This window comes from Numenius arquata, chromosome 1 (assembly GCF_964106895.1).
Source record: "Numenius arquata chromosome 1, bNumArq3.hap1.1, whole genome shotgun sequence".
Classification (NCBI taxonomy): Eukaryota; Metazoa; Chordata; class Aves; order Charadriiformes; family Scolopacidae; genus Numenius; species Numenius arquata.
In genome coordinates this window covers 126,107,403-126,128,287 of record NC_133576.1, presented here as the reverse complement: position 1 = coordinate 126,128,287, position 20,885 = coordinate 126,107,403, and the positions used below count along the sequence as shown (strand labels likewise).

The 20,885-nt window shown below is 43.1% G+C and overlaps 1 protein-coding gene across 1 annotated transcript; it reads right to left on the bottom strand.

Annotated features, from left to right (window-relative positions):
- Positions 1-1,149: 1,149 nt before the first annotated feature.
- TMEM123 (transmembrane protein 123) lies at positions 1,150-20,221 on the bottom strand. The gene is made up of 6 exons (XM_074156518.1): positions 20,093-20,221; positions 14,779-14,838; positions 11,683-11,748; positions 6,885-7,076; positions 5,265-5,418; positions 1,150-3,112 (listed from the first exon to the last, which is right to left on the bottom strand). The coding sequence occupies exons 1-6, from the start codon at positions 20,166-20,168 to the stop codon at positions 3,088-3,090; spliced, it is 573 nt and encodes a 190-aa protein (XP_074012619.1). The 5' UTR covers positions 20,169-20,221; the 3' UTR covers positions 1,150-3,087.
- Positions 20,222-20,885: the final 664 nt, after the last annotated feature.

Here is a 20,885-nt window from a genome sequence, read left to right as displayed (position 1 = left end):
TGGCCAGCAGGTAGAGGGAGGTGAGTCTACCCCTCTCATCCACTCTTGTGAGACCCCACCTAAGGTACTGTCCATCTGTGGGGCCCTCAGCACAGTGGGCTGGAGCAGGTCCAGAGGAGGGCCACAAAAGTGATCATAGGGAACACCTCTCCTGTGAGGACAGGCTGAGAGAGTGGGGGTTGTCCAGCCTGGAGAAGAGGCAGCTTTGGAGAGACCTTATTGTGGCCTTTCAGTACTTAAAGTGACCTACAAAAAAGATGGGGAAAAAATTTTTAGCAGGGCCTATTGGAATAGGACAAGGGGTCATGCTTTTAAATTAGAAGAGGGAAGATTTAGACCAGAGAGAAGGAAGAAGGATTTTTTTACAGTGAGAGTAGTGAGACACTGGAACATGTAGCCCAGAGAGGCAGTAGCTGTGCCATCCCTGGAAACATTCAAGCTTGGATTGGAGTGGGCTCTGAGCAACCTGATCTAGTTGAAGATGTCCCTGCAGGACATCCATGGCAGGGGAGTTGGAAGGGACCTTTAAAGGTCATCTATTCCAACCCAAACTATTCTATGACCTTGATGTGTTTGAAGGGCAAAAGTACCATTACTAGTATCTGACCTAAGGTGGTGATGTTCTATAGCCACTGGATGACTTCTCAGGCCTGTAGGATTAAGTGAAATAAATTTTAAGCACACAATCACATGAATTTAATGGATTAAAAATGAGTATAGGGGTTGTGGGAGTGCTGGGGATGGGCTTAAAACATGATACTGTAAATGCAGTTCCGTGATGTGCCACCAGAGGGGCTCCTAATCAAGACAGAGCTATGAACTGCTGCGTTTTCACTTACTGTCGGAAAGTAAATGTAAAGTTTAAGGTAAGATTTATCAATTGCACATCACTTTGTCTATTATCTGAACACCTGAAAGGTCAGGTTTTATATTTGCACTGACCCATCTGAAATCTTAAGCACGTATTTTGCTCTATGCTAGTAATGAGATTACAAAATAACCGTACAAATGATTGAGCTGGGCAAAAAAAACACTAGCTCTGGGATTCAAAAGTATATATATACCGAACACTTCTTATCCGATGGCTGTGGAAAGGGGTGAGGGAATTATGAAACTGTCTAGTAAAATAAAAATCCAACTGAAATTGATACAGTAACTCCAAAGATTTCATTTTATTTATTCATCTGCACAACAGAGGCGAGACAATCCCAGTAACTGAGTTGCACTTAATTGTCTTAATTTCTACAAAGTACGGAATTGCAGTTCTGTGGAAAGAGCTGTTTCTAAACTTGTCAAGTCAAAACCGGAAATTTTCCACCAAACAATCCAATTAAGAATAAATCACAAGAGTTAGTTCAAATGCCCCTGTACCTCAGCCTCAGTGAAAACCGATGCAGCCCCGCTACCCACTCCGGTGCGCGGCTGGTGCCTTAAGGCTACTCATTAGCCATGGTTCGCTGGAGTCAGCTGTGCCTCAGACACAACGGGTTTATTACTCCCTGCGAAAGAGGAAAATGACTCCAAACGGCCACTTTAACCTTGCCTGTCAGGAGAAACCATTGCTCAACAAAAAAAAATTTAACCTGTGCCAGAGCAGAAGTCTTATTTCCCCTGATGCCTTGTACCCCAGCCCCCCGACAGACCCATATGCAGTTCCTCTCGTGACCTTCCTCGGCTGTCAGCAGCCCTGCGTGATGGCCTGGTGCCAGCAGGAACCAGGGTGGTGAAGTCCCACCACAGCAACCCTCTTCACCTGGTAGAGGTCTAGAAGTGGAGCCTGGGCAGGGCTGGAGGAGTATTCAGTGACACAAAGGAGATGCAGGCCTGCGTTTCTGCGTCCTTGCTCTCGTTTCCTTACACCAGCATCAGTGGGGAGCCCATCTGCTGGCGACCGCAGGGTTACCTACAGTAACCGCAGAAGCGACACGGAAGCAGTGTCAGCCATCTCCCACAGGGTCCCCAGGATATTTGGACCTTCATTTAAAGGCCTCTTGAGAGGTGCCACGTGGCCTCCAGTGGACTTTTGACCAGACCTTGGTACAGTACCAAGTTTTGAAAATCATAAAATTGCAGATTATATTCTTCTAAAATGTTATTTTACAGATTTTCCAGTTCTCAGTTTAAGTTTCAATGTTTATCAAATGCTGCTAAAACATAAAACTTTATAATAATAAAACCCAAGAGTGAAGCGATTGCTACATTCAACTTAAAAGCCATTTTTTAGAAACAATTTTCATATTTATGATGGTACTATTACTTGTTTCCATTTTTATTTTGCCTTCAATTGCACATGCTTCATTAGGACATGCTAGAAGCTACAGATGGCACAGTCTGTTCTCCTGTAAGGACCCATTTAGAGAAAAGGGTTGTGCATGGGTATGGTCAGTCTGTCTGTGCTTCCTGCAGCTGGTCCCACTGTAGAACCCGTTAAGGAAAGTCCCGGCAGGTCACTGCTGGGCTAATGACTGAAGTTTAAAGTACTCATTATCACCTTCTATGCAGTTAGCAAGCCATGTCCCTTTATAGCCTAATAAAAAATAACTGAATTGTTCAAAATCCTAAATTTCTAAACTAAAGTTCACACCAAACTTAACAATAAATACAATTTAATACAAAATATTGGGGAAAAACCAAACCATTTTACTTACAAAACCTATGCTTGGTCTCAAAGCTATCCTATTTAACCTACTGTATCCATTTTGGAACACACTGGATTTATGCAGTATGTGAGAAATAACGGAACTTAGAATTCCAATGATGCAATCCATTGTGCTAGTAATTAGCTATTTCAGAGACTTGTGTGTGTCTTGTGTGTGTGTTAGTATCACTCGTGTGTGTTTTTTTTTAAATTTGGTTACAAATACTGGAAAAAGAAAATGCTGTCTCTACAAAGTGCTGAGTTCTTTTTCTTCTTATGAAAGCCAATGTAAAAAAATCAGGATCTTTAAAGAGCTTCTCAATATTTTGCAGGATCACGCCCAGGACAGGTTTAGAGACTGATCATCTTAATGAAAGGAACTCTTTCAGCAGTAAGTTATAACAGCTGTGACAGGATCGGTTTCCAGCAGTGTCTTCCCTGAGGTCTCTTTAAATGATAGCATCATGTTCATCACTGTAATAGAAACACAGTAATTAATGTTCTGCAGTACAAGGAACAGTCTACATGAGAAACAGCCATCCAGCTGCTGCTGAGAAGGTTATTTTGTGAACAGAGGGCATCTTGTTGGGAAGGGCTAATGGCACATTGATCTGGGAGTTACACTCCGAGCCGAGCCTGAAATTAACAATTTCATTTTGTCAATACTCCTCCAGCTTTATTAGCCTTATTAACATTTTGGCTTTCACATTTAATTCAAGCACATATTTTTTAGATGAGTTGTTGCTCAGCCATTTTTACCCTATCTATCTTACCTATATCCAGTAGTAACAGCTAATCAAAGCTGGTTCACAAGCTCAGTGACAGGTTTCCTTTGTTTTAAAGATACTGTTGAATCTGAATTCTACAATATCTGTTCAAATGCTACTGTGGGTAAACATGTGCAGCAGGAACTGGTTGAATACCATGATCTGCAAGCAGGAGTCAAGATGGGGAGAAAACACAAGGCCTAAATACTAGCATCCCAACAAGTCTAATGACATCACCTCACTTAAGCTTCTCAACTTACATTGATGATACTGAATAGGAAAAAGAAAAGCAACCTAATTTTAAGAATTCCCAGTTCTTAAAGTAAACATGGGACAAGGAGGGAAGTCTGGAAGAAAACTGAGTAGAGCTGAGTATAAATGGTAAATGAGATGGTACAATTTTGATTGAACTATTCACTACAAAAGGGGTGAGATACAAGATGAAGTCAAAAATCATAGATTTCTGATGCGTTCTGTGCTCTCATAAAGAAGAGGAAAAGACTAGCTCCACAAAGAAGAATAACACTCAAGAAAGACTGGACGTACTACCTCCTCTCCCACAATCTGGTATCACAAAGGAGACCACTTGCCTGGAAGAAATTGGTGGCAGAGAATCTGTTTAAATCAGCGTTTTTCAGCTTGTAGTCTACAGACTGTTTGAAGCCCACAGACAACTTCTAAAGGGTCTTGAAAAGATAACCAAGAAAAGCAAGCTTATTCTCAATAGCTTTGGATTTGCTGTAGAGCACCTATAGTCCACAGGGAAAACACCAGCAGCCTGCAGCTCAAAGGAGGTTGAAAGTCACTGGCGTACAAAGAGTTAAACAAGTGACTTTCGGTGGGATCCAGCCTGTACCTTTCCATACCCACAGCACTGACTTCTTTACCTAAGACTCTTCGCTGCCCTCACAGTCAGTGAATACAAAACCACATGGATAGGCTGACACATCTGACAGATTTAACCTACTTTAGGGTAATAAGAATGATATGAAATGACTAGTTTACATGCAGATGCCTGTATTTGGTTAAATGAATTCTACTTCTCATTTCATGGACTTGGGAAAAGTCCTTAAAGCAGGTTCATTGCATACAATGTTATGGACAGGTTTCTGGAGTTGAGAACAAGGTAACACAGAAAACTAAATATTAGAAATCAACCAGTTGGTTGCCTATATTGCAAGGTGGGGCAAAAGTCTGAGCTGACAACAATTAAATACCATGCTTTTAAAAGTGTGAATAATGGCCATATTGCTTTTGAATGTTTTCCGTGACAGTAAATAAAGGAATCAATTCAACTGTAGTGGCTTAATAATGCAGAATATTAGATGTCTGGCTTTAAAACTGCCTGCTCAAACTAGACTTGAAGGTACGTAGAATGTCATACAAAGGAGAGATGTTAACAGTTCCCACAAGACGTCATATAGGTAATATAAAATAGAGCTACTACGAAAGAATTAATGGTGAGGGGGAGGAAAATACCAAAGAGTGAACAGACAAATAGAGTCTAGGAGAAAGTGTCAGAAGAACCAGAAGTCTTGCAAATTGCAGCAACCATTTCAAGGACATATTTTCAAGGAAACATTTGCTATTCATAGAATAGCTAGAGGACAAGGACCCTTAAAAAAAAACCACAACAAAATGATTTTATATAATAGATCACAGAAAAACCCACATAGAAGAGAGACATAATAATAATAATGAAAAATAGCTGAAGTGGTGAAAGACAAAATATCACAGTTAAATCTCTTAAAGATATTAATATAATCTACATTAAACAAATATGTATCATTGGTTTTGTTTGTCCTTGTTCCCCTCAAGAAAGTAATAAATTGACAAGGGACAATCCCTTGGGAACTTACATGGTTCTGTACTGAATGCCTCTTCTAGAGTGATAGGTTTTGCATCCAATGTAGAGAATAACTAGGACTCCAAGTGTCAGCACAATGCCACCTACAAAACTGCCCACATCAAACCTGGAGGTTTTGGCTACGACAGCCTCAGATTTTGATGTGGCTGAAAAGAAGAAAACAAAAGGCACTTTTTACAGAGCTTGCAAAATTGCATTTTGAGGGACTCCTCTATATCCTGCCCTCACCATTGACATATCACCTAAAGACCCAATTAGACAAGTTTAACATAAGATCAACTGGCAAGATACCAGCCAAGCACACTGAAACCTAAAGTTCTGTTTTTAAGTGCCAGATTCTGGTGACGAAGGAGCAGCTGATCCAAATACTTGCTGCCTCTGCAAGACTGACTGCCCCTTCTCCTCTCCACCTCCCTCTTTCCCCTTCCCTTTTTCCCCCCTGCAGCTCCTGCCCTTCTTAGGCCAGTTCTAGTGTTTTTCATACCCTCCATGAGCCAATTTAACTCACTAAGATGGCCTGAAATTAACCCAAGCAGAAAAGGAAGTTGCTTTTAGCCAGATGAGGATGCTGAGTCTGCCTGCAGAGGGGTCCAACAACCACCAAGTCAGTCAGCCTAGTTACATGGTGGGAGTAAAATACTTCTGGTGGCGATGAGCTCTTGGATTGCTTTGCCTTGTCTCATGGAATTGTACCCTTCATCTTGCAATGGAGGGTACATTTCACGGAATTACACCTATCTCCAAGTGAGATCAGCTCTGCAGCCCAACACAAATATTGACATAGATAACATGACCTCAGATAAGCCATAGCAGTTTCCATGTGAAAACTGGTTTTATCTGCTACAACCTCCCACCAAAATATCCAGTCTGTGCCCATCTCTCTCTGTTCTTGCCACAGGGAGCATTACGCGGCCAACTAAAAGGTCTGCTGATGACAGCTTTACCTACTCGATAAGGCTTCACTGACACGTGAGCAACCCCGATCTGTTTAGCAGTGTAAGCGTGAAGCGGTGCGAACAAGCAACTAACTGCAAGGAAATACTAAATTCTACACTTGCGGTTTTTGTATTAAAGGGTACTGTCAAACTGTATTTGACAACTTTTACACAAGGTGTGACACATCCATAATCATACTCTACCCTCCATTAGGGATAAAACTCATTACATGGCTACAAATAGTAGCTAACAGAACTATAGTAGCCAGTAGAGGAGCCACAGGTCAGCTATGAAAAAAGAAGTACTAGAGATGAGTTCAAGCAAGCTGTAGAAGGGAGAGCTGAACAAATACAAAAGTTGTATTCAAAAGTCAGGTTTTCTCCTAACATTGTAATCTCCTTGCTGGTGGCTGCTGGTTCAGACCACTCACATTTATTTTATTTTATTTTTTTTCCCCTAAGTATGTCAGGTCTCTCAGGTTAAGTGAAGCCTCATTTAAGGAAGTGGAGCGCTTGGAGCAACATCATTGCAGCCAACCTGATAATAAAACCCCACCTTACTCTCGTTTTTCAGCATGCAAATACCTTCTTTGTTACATTACTGAAAACCTAACAATTCTACAACACACGTCAACAGGTATACAAGCCTTTATAAGCTTCCTGAAATGTCAACTCACCTGTTACAGAAGTGAAAGAAACCTTGGAAGTGGTCACCACTGTACTATTGAGTTGTGATGATGTGACTGATGAAGCTGTGGTGGATCTCGTTGTCTGGCTGGTTTTGGTGGGCTCAGTCGTTAAGGCGGCAGACGTAGCGGTGGTGTTGGGCTGGCTAGTACTAGTCAGATGAGTAGTACTCGTGGACAAACCTGGGAAATTTTTATTTGTGATATCACACAGAAAGATACATAAAAATAATAAACTGTATACTCATTGAGAATAGGATAGCATTTATCATGCCCAAATAGAATGAGAAAGTAACAATGAAAATGCTGCTGCATGGATATCCAGGCTTGCACACTTTCCTTTGGAAAGACCTAACTTCTGATTTCTGGGGCTCAAGGTCAGAAATGATTTAAAGGAAAGGCTGTAAAGAAAACCTGGATAACATCTGATAACTTTTACAAGGGTCTTTTTTTTTTAAATCGCATTATCCAGTTCCATAGAATCACGTTTAACTTACAGTATTTTAAAATATGATAAAGTTCTGGATCAAGAGTAACTTTCCATTTGAGGAGCCCAACTTCTCAGTTAACTAAGCCTTTCTGACACAAATGGATTTTGCATGAAAATGCCCCCCCCCTGATTTTTGTACTAATATAATCTTTAATTTGCTTTTGAATGAAACACTGGCTTTACTAAGGCTCCATGTATATTAAACTTACCAGAGAGAATTCTATATGTATGTTAAACTTGAGGTTCAAAAGGTTTTCCACATGTGATAAAAGTTTGACTAAAGTAAATCTGCTGGCTTGTATCATTTATTTAGTAGCGAGCTGTCTTGCCAAGGTTAAAACAAAGAATGGAATGTTGTTTCACAAGTTTAATTGACACCTAAGGTCTTTAAATTTTACCCTGCTTTTACTTAACACTTCCTCCTCCATCCTCAGAAAGCAGTAATGAACTGTTCAGAATAAAAATACCATGAAGCAAAATTCAAGAATAATAGAGATTAATATTTACAGCAAAATCCTTAGAACCTTAGTAGAAGGCAGACAGTTAGAATGATCTCAAAAATAATTACTTATTTTTCTAAGGAGGAACTAACAAGAAACATGAGCCTGTTACGCAACTAACATTTCTCTAAGCAGACAATATGAGGGACATACCTTTTATGTATGAAGGAATTACAGGGAGAAAAAGCTCCCTTTGTAGCTGTTGTCTTCTGTATTACTTCTATAACCTTACACAAGCTGAGTTCATTTTAAACACCAGAAAAGCTTTTCGTTATAGACATTCAAATGTCTAATTATACCCATGTTTTCTTGAAATTGTCTGAAAACTAGCACAACTGAAGATTAGGTAGTTTCATCACAATTCCACAATAAACTTGATACTCAATTTCTGCTTTTTAATACAGCATCTAAAAATGCTTCTGTAGAATAATCTTCCTGCAAGCATAGTTTAAAACATGAGTAGCTACACACAGAATGCTAAGACTTAAGTATCGCTGCTTCCAGTACAGGTATGAACATCAAAAACTTAAACCCCAAACACTATGTCAGTGTAAGCATTCAGGAAGCAACTGGCCTACACAACGCTTTTCTGAGACATTTAACATTAAAACTACTGAAACAGCTCAATGCAGTCCCCATAGTAAACGTTATTTATTTTCCTGTTCTTTAATTGTTACAATTGTATTGTGCCATAACCCTAGGAAACACTTTGAAATGAGCATTCATTGTGATGGAACAGTTGGAGTACTATATGTATGTACTTACCTTGTTACAACTAGGAAATTCAGTTCCTCTATGAAGCATGTGTAAAATACATCAGATAAAATTCAGGGCACATTTTAATACTGACAGGTAAACTCCCCAAAGGCACAATGATCTATAAACATCAAATGGTTCTTCATTGGAGGAAATACACAAGGAAATGTCTATATGGAAACCATCTACAGTTATACGGCATGAAACCACACCCGGTAACTGCATTCCTAATGTAAAAGATACCAAAAAGAAAGACAGACAAACTTGAATGCAAGTGTCAACCAATCAATTTTCTGCGGTTTTTGGGTTTTTTGAGCCATGATTTCTGAAGGTCAAACTAGCTTGTGTTTCTGAGCAATATAATGGCTAATGGTTCCACGGATAACGTCACTAAATTATTTTAAACAAAGATGGTACTTATTCCATCGGCATTAAATCACCCTACAGAAACCCCGAGTCAGCACAAAAAAATATCCAAGCAGCTATCATGAAGAATTTCAGCAAATCTGCACATTAATTTTTCCCCTCTCTTTCCTACTAGTGATCCTTTTTTTGTACTTTATTATTTTATCTTGTTTCTTATTTTATTCCTTTATCAAGATTACAGCACTTGGTGATGTAATATTTATATTAAGAGTAAAATCTGGTTAATCTCCTACAGACTTATCTGTCATGATGTCTTTAGCATCAGTCATTTCGAAACATCAGTGCGAGGCTATCTGAGGCAGCTGGAGAATTTGGGAAGCTGACATGAATTGGGCACCAATCTGCTCTGTGTCTTTGAAAAATCTTACCCGTACTATTTTACCAGCAGAGTTAAGATGAAAGAACATTTGCTAGCAACATCTGTCCTTTTATCTTTTATTTCCCTAATTACTTTTCCCCCAAAAGACCAGCTGGGCTTCATTGAACATCACACTAAGCAAACCCAGACTGCCTGAGTTAATTTTTATTATTTAAAAAGGATGCATGCCAGCAATATAGTTCAGGTTTATTTTTAAGAGAGACAAGTATTTTACTTTGTATGCTACCTGTGTTAAAACATTAAATAGCTATGCTACATCCATCAATCAAATTATGTGTAGTGCAAAGATAAGAATTCTTAGCAGCATGCTCTACTCTCTTAGTGTTCTAATTCAACACAATGAACACAACAACTCAAATTCTATAAGCACCATGCTAACGTGAAAAAAAAATTATTATTGAATGCTCTTCCTAAAATAAATAAGTAACTTCCTTTGCATGGAAAATGACTGAATGAAACACTTGCTTATGTGACGAAAAGCATCAAAAGGAAAAAGGCAAAAAAAGAGACTTTAAGCAAAATTAAGTACATATATCCAGTTGTCTTTATTCTGAAGAGGTTGAGACAGATAATCAAAAGGGATGAACATTGTCTTAAAATCTATGAAGTTTCTAACAAAAAAAAAAAAAAAAGAAAAAAGAGAAGGATATGAATCATAAACCATGTGAAGCAAGGCATAGCTGCCTGTTAGGTTTGCACTGTGCCCAACAGTAAAGGGCTCAGGCCTCTTTTTACTGTTATTATCCAGACACAGTAAAGCTCAGACCTCTGCAAGAAACCCATAGTCTGGGCTGGAGCAGAGGGTGGGTGAAACACCTGTGGTTAACAATGGCTTTACACATGGGGAAGGCCCTAAGGCAACAAGGTGATTACAAAAATCCCTCCACTTTCCAAGTGAGACATGCTTAAACTGGTACACTGCAGGCAATGGAATGAGAAACTGCACCACTTCCTTGCTATCAAAAGGTCTTTCCAGAGATTCCCCCCCTGCCCAAGGCGGGTAGTTTATTCTTAAATAAATAACAAGCAAGTTCTGAGCGTGGTAGCTCAAAAGTTATCTGGAGACCACAGAGACACGAAGTGAGAGCTGTATTGGAAATGGAATGACGTAGCTGGGACCTTATGATCAGCATAAACCTCCACAAATACACAAACTATCTCAGGGTAGGCACAATACTTCTGTCCCACTTTCACATAGATCTTAGCACAAAGGGGACTCAGTTCACGCATGGAACTAGCTTTTCTTCTCTCACATACAACCTTTGTTATCTGTACATCACAGAGTGAACAACTGCACTACATGAATTCTTATCCAGTCTTTACTGATGTGCTGAAATATGCCTGTGCAAGTTCTTCCAGAAAACAATTTTTTAAATTTCCTTTCTTTATAATCTCACATTGACATAGCCAACAGTTGGAACACTGCAAATCCAACTGGATTAATTGTTTGTTTGCATCCCAGGTTAAATACCTGCTTTCAAACTCTACCAGTTGATCTAATACACCTATTTCTTCTTTCTACAAAGTTGTGTTTTGTAAACACGTTACTTATGTTGGAGCATCACAACTGCAACACTGCTGCCTTGGGAAATCATTCTTACTTACAGTTATTTTGCCAAGTTGTGAAGGTGAGACGGTAGTGCTAGAACAATGCAAAAGTACCTGTGACAGACTGTCCCAGATCTGCCCCTCGTGTCTCACTTGAACTCCACTGTTTTGTGCTATGAGCTCTGTAAGGACTATTTTCTATGGTAAAAGGTGCCATGAGTCTTACCTAAAAGGAAATGAAGTCTTACTCTTGAAACTCAAGCCCCCGGGACTTCATTATACCCTAAATCTATATACTGTGAAATAACATTAGACAGATATGCACGGTTTGCACAACAACCTATTCATCTTTATTCCATGAAAATGGAAGAAGTTTGCTTAGAAACAAAGCATGAACATTAAAAAGACCAACTTCTTTCAATTCTTCTTCGAAGTTTTATTTTGATTCCTGTTTTTCAATGGCACTACAAATGTCATTGCTTCTACTGATGAAGGATGCGACCTAAACTTGAAAGACAGTACAGCTTCATTTCAGAGCTGTTTTACACATTGCCTCTCAGCCCTAAAATGATAATGCCTCTCTCAAAAACCCACTTTTGATGGCTATTTCTTTAGATTTTGGTGTGATCTGGGGCAGGTTTGGAGCTAGCTTCTAGGTTTATAGTAATGGACAAATGTACAGATACGTACCTACTGCAGATGTGGTTGTAGATTGTGTGGATGATATAACAGTAAGAGTGGATGAACTGCTATTGCCTTCAAGGAAAAAATAAAAAACAAGAAAAGAAATATTAATTTTCATTTTAACATACTATAATTAAAATACCCTGAGGAGAGTATTGTGTTGTGGGTATCTATGTCTGCAGGCTACAAGTAGGAATACAGCAGAGAGTATTCCATCCCAAAGCAGATGGTTTTACCCCTCTGTAAAATGCTTCCAGATCTCAGTGCAGCAAGAGCATAGTGCCCAAATGGTCAGCATCTGAATTCTTTACATGTCCTGTTTTTGTTCTCTTTCACTTCTATGTCATGCTCTATTCTGGTTGCTGTTATCAGCCATACCGTCACTGACTTTCTTGACCTGCTTAAACACTGTGGGGTTTTTTTCTAGTTTTTATTCCTCTATTTCAGTTTCATTTCCTGTCCCTCAATCTTTTCTTTCATTTTGCTGCACCTCTGTTACAAACTGGGCTCATGCTAGGAACTTACTGTAGTCAAGTATGAACAGAGTGATACCCTGTGAAACATCTTGCTGTGGGCTTAGAATCATAGAATGGTTAGAGTTGGAAGGGACATTAAAGATCATCGAGTTCCAACCCCCCTACCATGGGCAGGGACACCTCCACTAGAGCAGGTTGCTCAAAGCCCCATCCAGCCTGGCCTTAAACACTTCCAGGGATGGGGAATTCACAACTTCCCTGGACAACCTGCTCCAGTGCTTCACCATCCTCACAGTAAAGAATTTCCTCCTAATATCTAATCTAAATCTCCCCTCTTCCAATTTGAAACCATTACCCCTTGTCCTGTCACTACATTTCCTGACAAAGAGTCCCTCTCCGGCTCTCCTGTAGGCTCCCATCAGATATTGGAAGGCTGCTATGAGGTCTCCCTGGAGCCTTCTCTTCTCCAGGCTGAACAACCCCAGCTCTCTCAGTCTGTCTTCATAGGCAAGGTGCTCCATCCCTCTGATCATTTTTGTGGCCTTCTGCTGGACCCGTTCCAACAGGTCCATGTCCTTGCTGTGTTGAGGACTCCAAAGCTGGACACAGTACTCCAGGTGGGGTCTCACGAGCGCAGAGTAGAGGGGCAGAATCACCTCCCATGACCTGCTGGCCACACTTCTCTTGATGCAGCCCAGGATGCGGTTGGCTTTCTGGGCTGCCAGTGCGCACTGCCGGCTCATGTTGAGCTTCTCATCCACCAACACCCTCAAGTCCTTTTCCTCAGGGCTGCTCTCTAGCAATTCTCTGCCCAACCTGTATTTGTGCCTGGGATTGCCACATCCCAGGTGCAGGACCCTGCACTTGGCCTGGTTGAACTTCATGCTTATGCTCTCTCTACACAAAAAGGTGTCCTAAGAATGTACCTGTTTCCAAAGACTTAAATTATAAACCATGTTTCAGTCTTAATGGTTTTGTCCTTCATGCCTTTCTTTAACTCCTACTTTTCCAGTTCTCTTTTTTTTCCTCTTCCTGCTCATGTTACTTCTAGGTTTTCAGGCACCCTCCCACTCACTTCTGTCCTCATTGCTGCATCCCTCTTCAATGTTTCTTACAGGTTAAGTGTCTCTTCCTCCTGGAAAAGACCTACTGGGCTGTTTGGTAACTCCCATTCCTGGAAGTTTCACTGCCCATACCTCCCTCCCTCCATTCTGCACCGTTGCCTACGCCCATTCTGTGATTATTCTTTTCTCTGTAGTAACTTATCTTTTACAGCACCCCCCCGCATTGCTAGCGCTACGCGCCTTGCAGCAGCCCCATCACTTTTCAGCATGGCTGGAAAACGAGGTGCATAACCTCAGCGATGACAAGAACAGCGACACAGCTACCAGAACCAAGAAGCAGGCGTGTTTCCTTTTCTGGATCTGCTGTCCTTGCAACTGGAAAAGTCTAGTCTAGAACAGTTTTGTCAACCCTCTTTGCAATTGCATACATGTTATGAGCAACCTCAGGTTTAAGAACCAATGCAGCAAATTTACACCTTCATACCACCTACCAAAAAGAGGGAAAAAAGATACAGAGGGAATGACTTTGCCTTTTCCTTGGTATAATCATAGCCAATTAGCCCCACCATTGAATAGTGCACACACAACCCTTATACTGACATACCTGGGATATTAAATTGCATATTTAATTGCCTTTGAGAAACAGTCTATGATTGTACAATTACAAACACATTCTTTCTTGGATATGTTGACTTTTATACCAGCATAAGCCGTGGATATGCCTGGGGCTAAACCTTTCCCACACTGGCCCAATACCATAACCGGAAAACAGCTTTGGGTTTCCCCAAGTTCTGAGTGCTTACTTCTGCAACCCGGGGAACACATCTGGATGTGGACTGCATGCTCGTACAGGTGAAAAGGAGCCACGTACACTGCCTGGAATTTGGGTGTGAGTCAGTGATGCAATTAACACAAGATAGAGTAGAGTGAGCAGAGTATTGGCTATACATCCCACTTGTTGGCCAACAGTAAATGAGATGAGTGAAGTAGTACAGGGCAAAAATGGCTCAAGGAATATGCCCTTTGCATGGCACATGCTTGAAGGTGTACCGCTTAATGCAGTCAAAATGAGATTACACTATGAAATAAACATGTATTTTAGCAATGAGCTCAAGCACGGTGGACCTAGAATCCATTCTGACATTAAAAATCAAATGAAAAAGTGCCTTGCCTTTTTCTCAAGAGCACTGAAGTCCAGCCTAGCAGACTTCTTGAGCTGGTGGTTCTCTTTTTAACTGTAAAATGATGTTGGCAGGTATTTCTAGTTCTATACATAAAATTTTCCCATGTTATCTCTCCTCTCTCTTTTGCTCAGGGGTACCTAAGGATATGAGGATTGAGTTGCGTTTTACTGTTCATCAGTTCCTCTTAAATATCTTTAGTTATCCTGGAATAGATGTAACAACCTGAATGCCTCCCTCCTGCCCTGCACAATTCAATTCACAGTTCAATAAAATAAAATAAAGGGCAAAATATTACAGGACAACCTAAGGCATACAGTAATACATATTGCTTTTCTTGATGCCACTAAGGAACAGCAACAGAAATGTCAAGAGTATTACCTTGCAACTCATTGCCTGGAATCGTAGCAAAGGGTGTAGTACTGCTGGAGTTGTTTGTCTCTTCATTTCATACATAAAAAACAAGAATAATAAGACAGTTTTAGGTGCTTTATTACTAAGAAGCAAAAAAAAAAAAAAAAAAAAAAGTTTGTGCAATATCTGTCACTTGCTTTTGGCAGATAAATGACTAACCTACCATGGATAGGAGTAAGGTATAATGACGATTCAAAAGCAAGGTACCACAACGGCCTGCTCTCAGCACATTAAAAATGACAACATTTGCACTACCCAACCATCAAATGAACTGGAACTCCATCCCATCCTCAGTTTTATCTTTCCCATCATCACCATCCCAAGTTCTCTTTTTCCTAAAGATGAAAGGAGACCAAAAGAAACAAGAGGCAGAAAATCAGGCACCTTCCTTCAGTAATAACATGTGACCCGCATCATCTACAGCGGAAGGAAACAAGCTTCTCACATAAATATTTTTCTATAAAGTCTGCAAGGCCTTTGCAGGCAGATGAGTGCTTACCGTGCCCCTGCACCATGGTAAGACAGTAAGATGCACTAAGAAGTTGCATTGCTTAGTTTGGGACTAACAGCATGTCCCGCTAAGGCATCCACTGAGCACCTGGCAGGTGGGGAGTAGGGTAGAGAAGGATCACACCTCTGGTGAAATATCATCATACCCTAACAACTAATTGAGGCCTGATTACTCTATCCTCAGGCTTAGTCTACAAACAAGTGGTAAAACTTAAACTACACAGAATGAAAAATCTGGCATTCACACGCATGCAAGAGGATCCAGTTGTTGAATTCTGCATTTGCCAAGCAGAGTTTAGTTTCGATCACTTATAACAACGTTCTGCTAAAGGCAAGCAAATAGCCTGCACTCAGTGTCACAGAGACAGGCCGTTTTCTCAGTAGACGTTAGACGTTAGTAGTGTTAGATCACTAACAAAATGTTAGTGAAGATCTCTGAATGGTAAAGTCTGCAAATAGAAATGACAAAGCACTCCTTGTATCTCAACCATGCAATATCCAGGCTGATATTGCAAGACATGTTAGACACTGTAATTAGGGTGCTTAGGGAAAGCAAACAAACAAAGGATGATGGGACACAGCCGAACTAAGCTTCCCCAGGAAGGACCCAATCCTGCAGAAAGTCGTTTACATCAGAGCTAGTCCCACCCCATTTAACAATGACCTGATTGAACAGACAACAGACATTATCCTCCTCCCCAACAGCACACAATGTTTTTTGCTGTCTCAACCAGCAGAATGGGCTCCCTGTGGGATTAGATGAAAGAAGGGGGCAGGAACCAGAGGTGGAAGGGCAGACAGGACTGCCCTATTAGTCCTAGTTTAGATCCGCTTGGACTGCACACCTCAAAAGATGTCAAGGACCTTATCCAGCTTAAAAGATACCACCTTTTTCTTTTTCCCCTCCTCAAAAAAAACCCCAAACATTGGTAAGTTTCTTAATTTGCATCACAAGCGGTTGCTCCAGAACACAAAAACATCTTAATATGGGGTACTGCATAAGCATATGCCCCATCGGAACCCGTGGCAGTGAACAGGACAGGCGAGAAAAAGAAAATCTTAAAATGACACTATTCCCAAACTCTTCTCTGTCCTCAGACTGTGGTTTTGGATTCGAAGCCACGTGTATTGCTGCAGGGACAGCAGGAGACTTCAACCAGGGAGGCGGGAAGGACATCCTGGGATAAGGCAAAGGGAAAAGCAGCACACGCTTTTACGCAGCGATGGCTCTGCCAACTGGGGACTCTCATTCCAGACCACAGACAGCAGAGGGCAACCGGCCCAAAGCCAAACAGGGAGGGTGTCTGGCCTTCTCCAGGGAGCAGAAGCGCAAGGTTAGAAGTCTGCACGGACCCAGGTGTGCGTGGGGGGAGAAGCCGGCAGCCAGCTGCAGCATGGAAGGTCCTGCGCGCCAGCAGGGGCAAAGCTCTTTGGGCCGCAGGATTAGTTCCAACGTTGGGCCCACAAATCAAACAGAGAAACTCTGTGCTGATGCTTGTTACCACCGTGATCCACAGGAAAGAGGGGAAGAAAAAAAAGAAAAGAAAAAAAAAAGAAAAGAAGGATCTCTGTCGTCATTTTTCACAATGAAACACAATTGAAACCAAGGAAATACCCAACTTCAAACAATGCACCAAAGCACCACACACTGGAAAAGGACAGGGAAAAGGGATCAACAACATTTTTGTCAGACAAATCTGTTTTCCTGTTTAAGGTCAGATGCAGATGCAGCTAAAAACATAACTGCTGGTGGCTGGAGGGGGTGCATCTGAAGGCAAGCGTGCTTCCTGTGAAACACCACAGCACAACTTGGTGTGCTCTTGCGGTTTTGTTGCTCTAGTGCGTAAGAAGTCATGAGTTGGAGACTAAGAAAACTTTCAAAAGAGCAAAATCAGGCCAGTTCTTTCAGCTTTATAGCTGGAATCCAGATTCCAGAAGTGGTATTCGGACACAGGAGATGAAGATCCCAGCTTGTGCTAAACACATCGATAGGTGCAGGGTAAGAGACAGAGATAGCTCTGATACTTGTCAAAAATGAACAAGACAAGATTTTAAACAGGCTTGATTTTGTCAGATGCTGCAAAAATCACCACAGGGGATTAATGGCCATGAAACTTTAACAATAGGAATCTGTAGTCTCCAGCTCAAAACATGTACCAAATTACTGTTCTCTGTAGATGAAGCCTGGTAGAAGAGCCATACACCGATGAGCGGCACCACTCATTCAATTCATTGCATGTGACAAAGGTCAATTTGCCCACTCCCGCATTCACATTTAGGATAAACACATTTCTAAGGACTCGCAGGCTTTGTGTCTAGTCTAACTAAACCTCATGCTGCAGAAAGATGTTGGTATATAAACTCACATTTTCACTAAGCACAATGTTACGCATTCATTTTGAAGATATTTCAAAAGTCATATATAAAATTCTGCCTGGGCATCTTCTAGTTTCAAATTTGATGCACAGCAGGGAAGCAGGAGAGTTTTATGCCCAAGCCATTACACTTTTGTTGGTCTAAAAAACAAAAATTACAGAGGCACTGGCTATGCACAGTCCATCAGAAAGATCTCTGACTTGCATAGTAACCTCTAAGCAAGCCAAATGAGTAACAGCTGAGGTGCTAGAATGGTTAAAGCAGAGATGTTAGAGCTGCAACATGAATATAAGCATCCCCTAGACAGTCTCCACCATCAGGATACTCATTCTTCTCAGTTGAAATGGAGGAAACTCAAATTCTGGAGATTAAAAAAAAAAATAACCCCCTGATCCCGAATCTATTGTAACATCTGCCAGGAAATTTTGTCAAACTATAAATTAAAATCCCTGCTATCTGGAAACTTTGTATTTCTTTTCCCTTTGACTCAACAAGGTCTTTTGGTACCTATTTTTGAAGTGGTGTTCTTGACCTACCAAGATAGGTCATCCTGAGACAGAGGCCAGGCAGGCTTATTTCAGCAACTTTTTGGACAGGCCCTCCTGCCTTAGCACCGTGAAACTACCTCACAGTCTTGCAAAGGAAAGCGTAAACACCATTGCATAGGTGCTTAAGGAAACAGCACAGACCTAAGTAACCAACTCTCAACCCTGGTGAATTTGAGACTGAAAAACTACAACACCTTTTGCTGTCAGCCAAGAATCTAAGAGAAGTAAGGAAATACACTGAAATCAAAATGCCACATCTGTTTTCAGGTCTGGAGGCTGCTGCTGATTTTTCGTACTGCGAATAGTTTTGTACCCAGGTAAGTTCTTGGAAGATGTTGCCAGCTACCTTTTCTGAACAGAGCAGGAAGGGGAGGGGGGCAGCTCCCCGCCAGGGAGCATGGATTCTCCTTAGTCGCTCAGGTATCAGGAAGCCAGCTGGATTTTACATAATAGTGGGAAGGATTTTCCCCAAATCATAACATTTTGGTGATGTTTCTTCCACTGCCATGACCAACACACCAGCAAAGTAAAAGAGCATCGTTATATTGAAATTATCAGCCTGCCCAAAAATCTTAACTGGAGCGAGGACAAATCTACTGCCACTTTCACTTTTTGCAAATCATAGTATTTGATGAGTTTCACACTTTCTCCTGTAGCGTTCATTAGTGAATCACAAACTTTTGCTGAAACCAACACAAATCTCAGCAGTAGTTTCTGGAAGTTTCTGAGTAAGTCGGCAGAAAAAAAAAAGATACTTCAATAGATACGCTAGAATGAGCCTTAAAAGGGCAAAACTTCTCTCAACATATTATAAATGGGGTCTAGACAACAAATTCACATATAGAGGAAGGACTATATTTGACAGTCAAAAGTTAGATGAGCTCATCCCTGCCCCAGGAGACAGCACTGACTGTACACTGAGCTAAACCAGAATAGGCACTCAGGAAACAGCATGATAAAAGACAGATCAGGCCAATCTTGTATCAAATGAAATGACAGCCTACCGCTGTAAAATGGAGGCCATAGGATCTCAGCAAAGCAGTAAACAAGTTACCGGTAAACTTCTTCCAAAAAGCTTGTTGTTTTTGGAAGGGCAATTATGAAGCTGTTTGTCTTACTCATTTTACTCTTTTTTTTTGGTATAGTTTATATTATAGCTTCACCAGGTTAAGCACCAGCACAGTAACACTGCTGGACTGAGCCATATTCCTCCACATTATTTACGGCAGGTTAGTTTTGCTCCTCGTCTTTCAGTTTCTTTTCTCTGGAATATTGCGGGGCACCGTCCGGGGCAGTTCAGTCTCCTGAAAAGGCAACTCTGGCAGCTCGGAGTTTTGCATCTCTCGCTGCATTTGGGCGCACGTCGACCCTGACCCCGCCGAATCTGCCCTTCTACCGCCGGCGCTAAACACACGGGCACAGGAGGCTGTGTACTCACCAGGACCGGCCGTTAAAGAGAGGCTTTTCTGCAAGGGCCTGACAGAAACGCGACAGAAAGCTAACAGCAGGGCCGCGGTGACCCCAAGGCTGCGAAAAGCCACTCTCCACAGCCACAGCCTCAGAGCAGCCTCATGGAGCCGGCCAAGGAAGGCGCTTCCTTCCAGCCCAGCCCCGGCCGGGGCTCCGCCGCTCCCCGGCTCCTCCACGACCCCCTCGTCCGGACCCCGACGGCGGGCGGGTCCCTGCTCTGCGCCCCGGGACACCCGCAGGGTCTGGGGAGCGGGACATCCCCTCACGCCGCCTCAGGGAGGCCGTGCCGGGCGGAGCGGAGCAGAAGCGCCGAGCCCGCTCCGCCCGCCCCGTCCCGTCCCGTCCCGCCCGGCCGTCCCCCCGCCGCCGCTACTCACGGGAGCCGGGGACGAGGAGGAGCAGCAGCAGCGCTGCCGCCCGCAGCGCGCAGCGAGTGCCGGTGAGGATCCGCATGGCAGCCGAGGAGCCACCGCGCCCGCAGCCGCCGCAGCACGCCGGGCCGGCCGCTGCCTGACGGGGCGGGGCGGCCTCCTGCGCCAGGGGCGGCCGCCGCTCGTCCCGCCCGCCGCCGCTGGTGGCCACCGCCCTCCGCCCCGCCCGGGGCTGCCGCCTCAGCGGGGGCTGTCTCTTCGGCCTCCCCTCCCGTCCTCCTTCCTGACGGGGTCCCCTCCAGGCGGTCCCCTCCCTCCCTCTCCCCCGCTGGCATGCCCTCTCCCCTCCCACTAGAGTTCCCCCCGTTAGGTTCCCTCCGTCTTCCGCCGGGGTCCCCTCCGCCGGGGTCCCACCTCCTCCCTCCTTCAGGGGTCCCCTCTCTCTCTCTCTCTCCCGCCGGGGTCCCCCCTCTCTTTCCCGCGCCGCGGTCACCTCCCGTCCTTCCTCCCACCGGAGTCCTCTCCATCTCCCCCGCCGCGGTCCTCTCCCTCTTTCTCACCGGCGCCCCCTCCCCCGGGGTCCCCCCCTCTCCCCCGCCGGTTTCACGGCCGGCTGGGGGGCAAAGTGTTGTGGTATCGGTAAGGAGAGACCGGAACGCGGGGAGAGGTCGGTGCGCGGGGAGGTGACAGGCGAGTAGCGCCCCGCTGGGTCCGCGAACGCCCGTGGGAGGGGGGCCGGGCAGCGGCAGTGCCGCCGGCAAGCAGCGGCCACCGACATTCGTGTGGGCCAGTCCGTTTT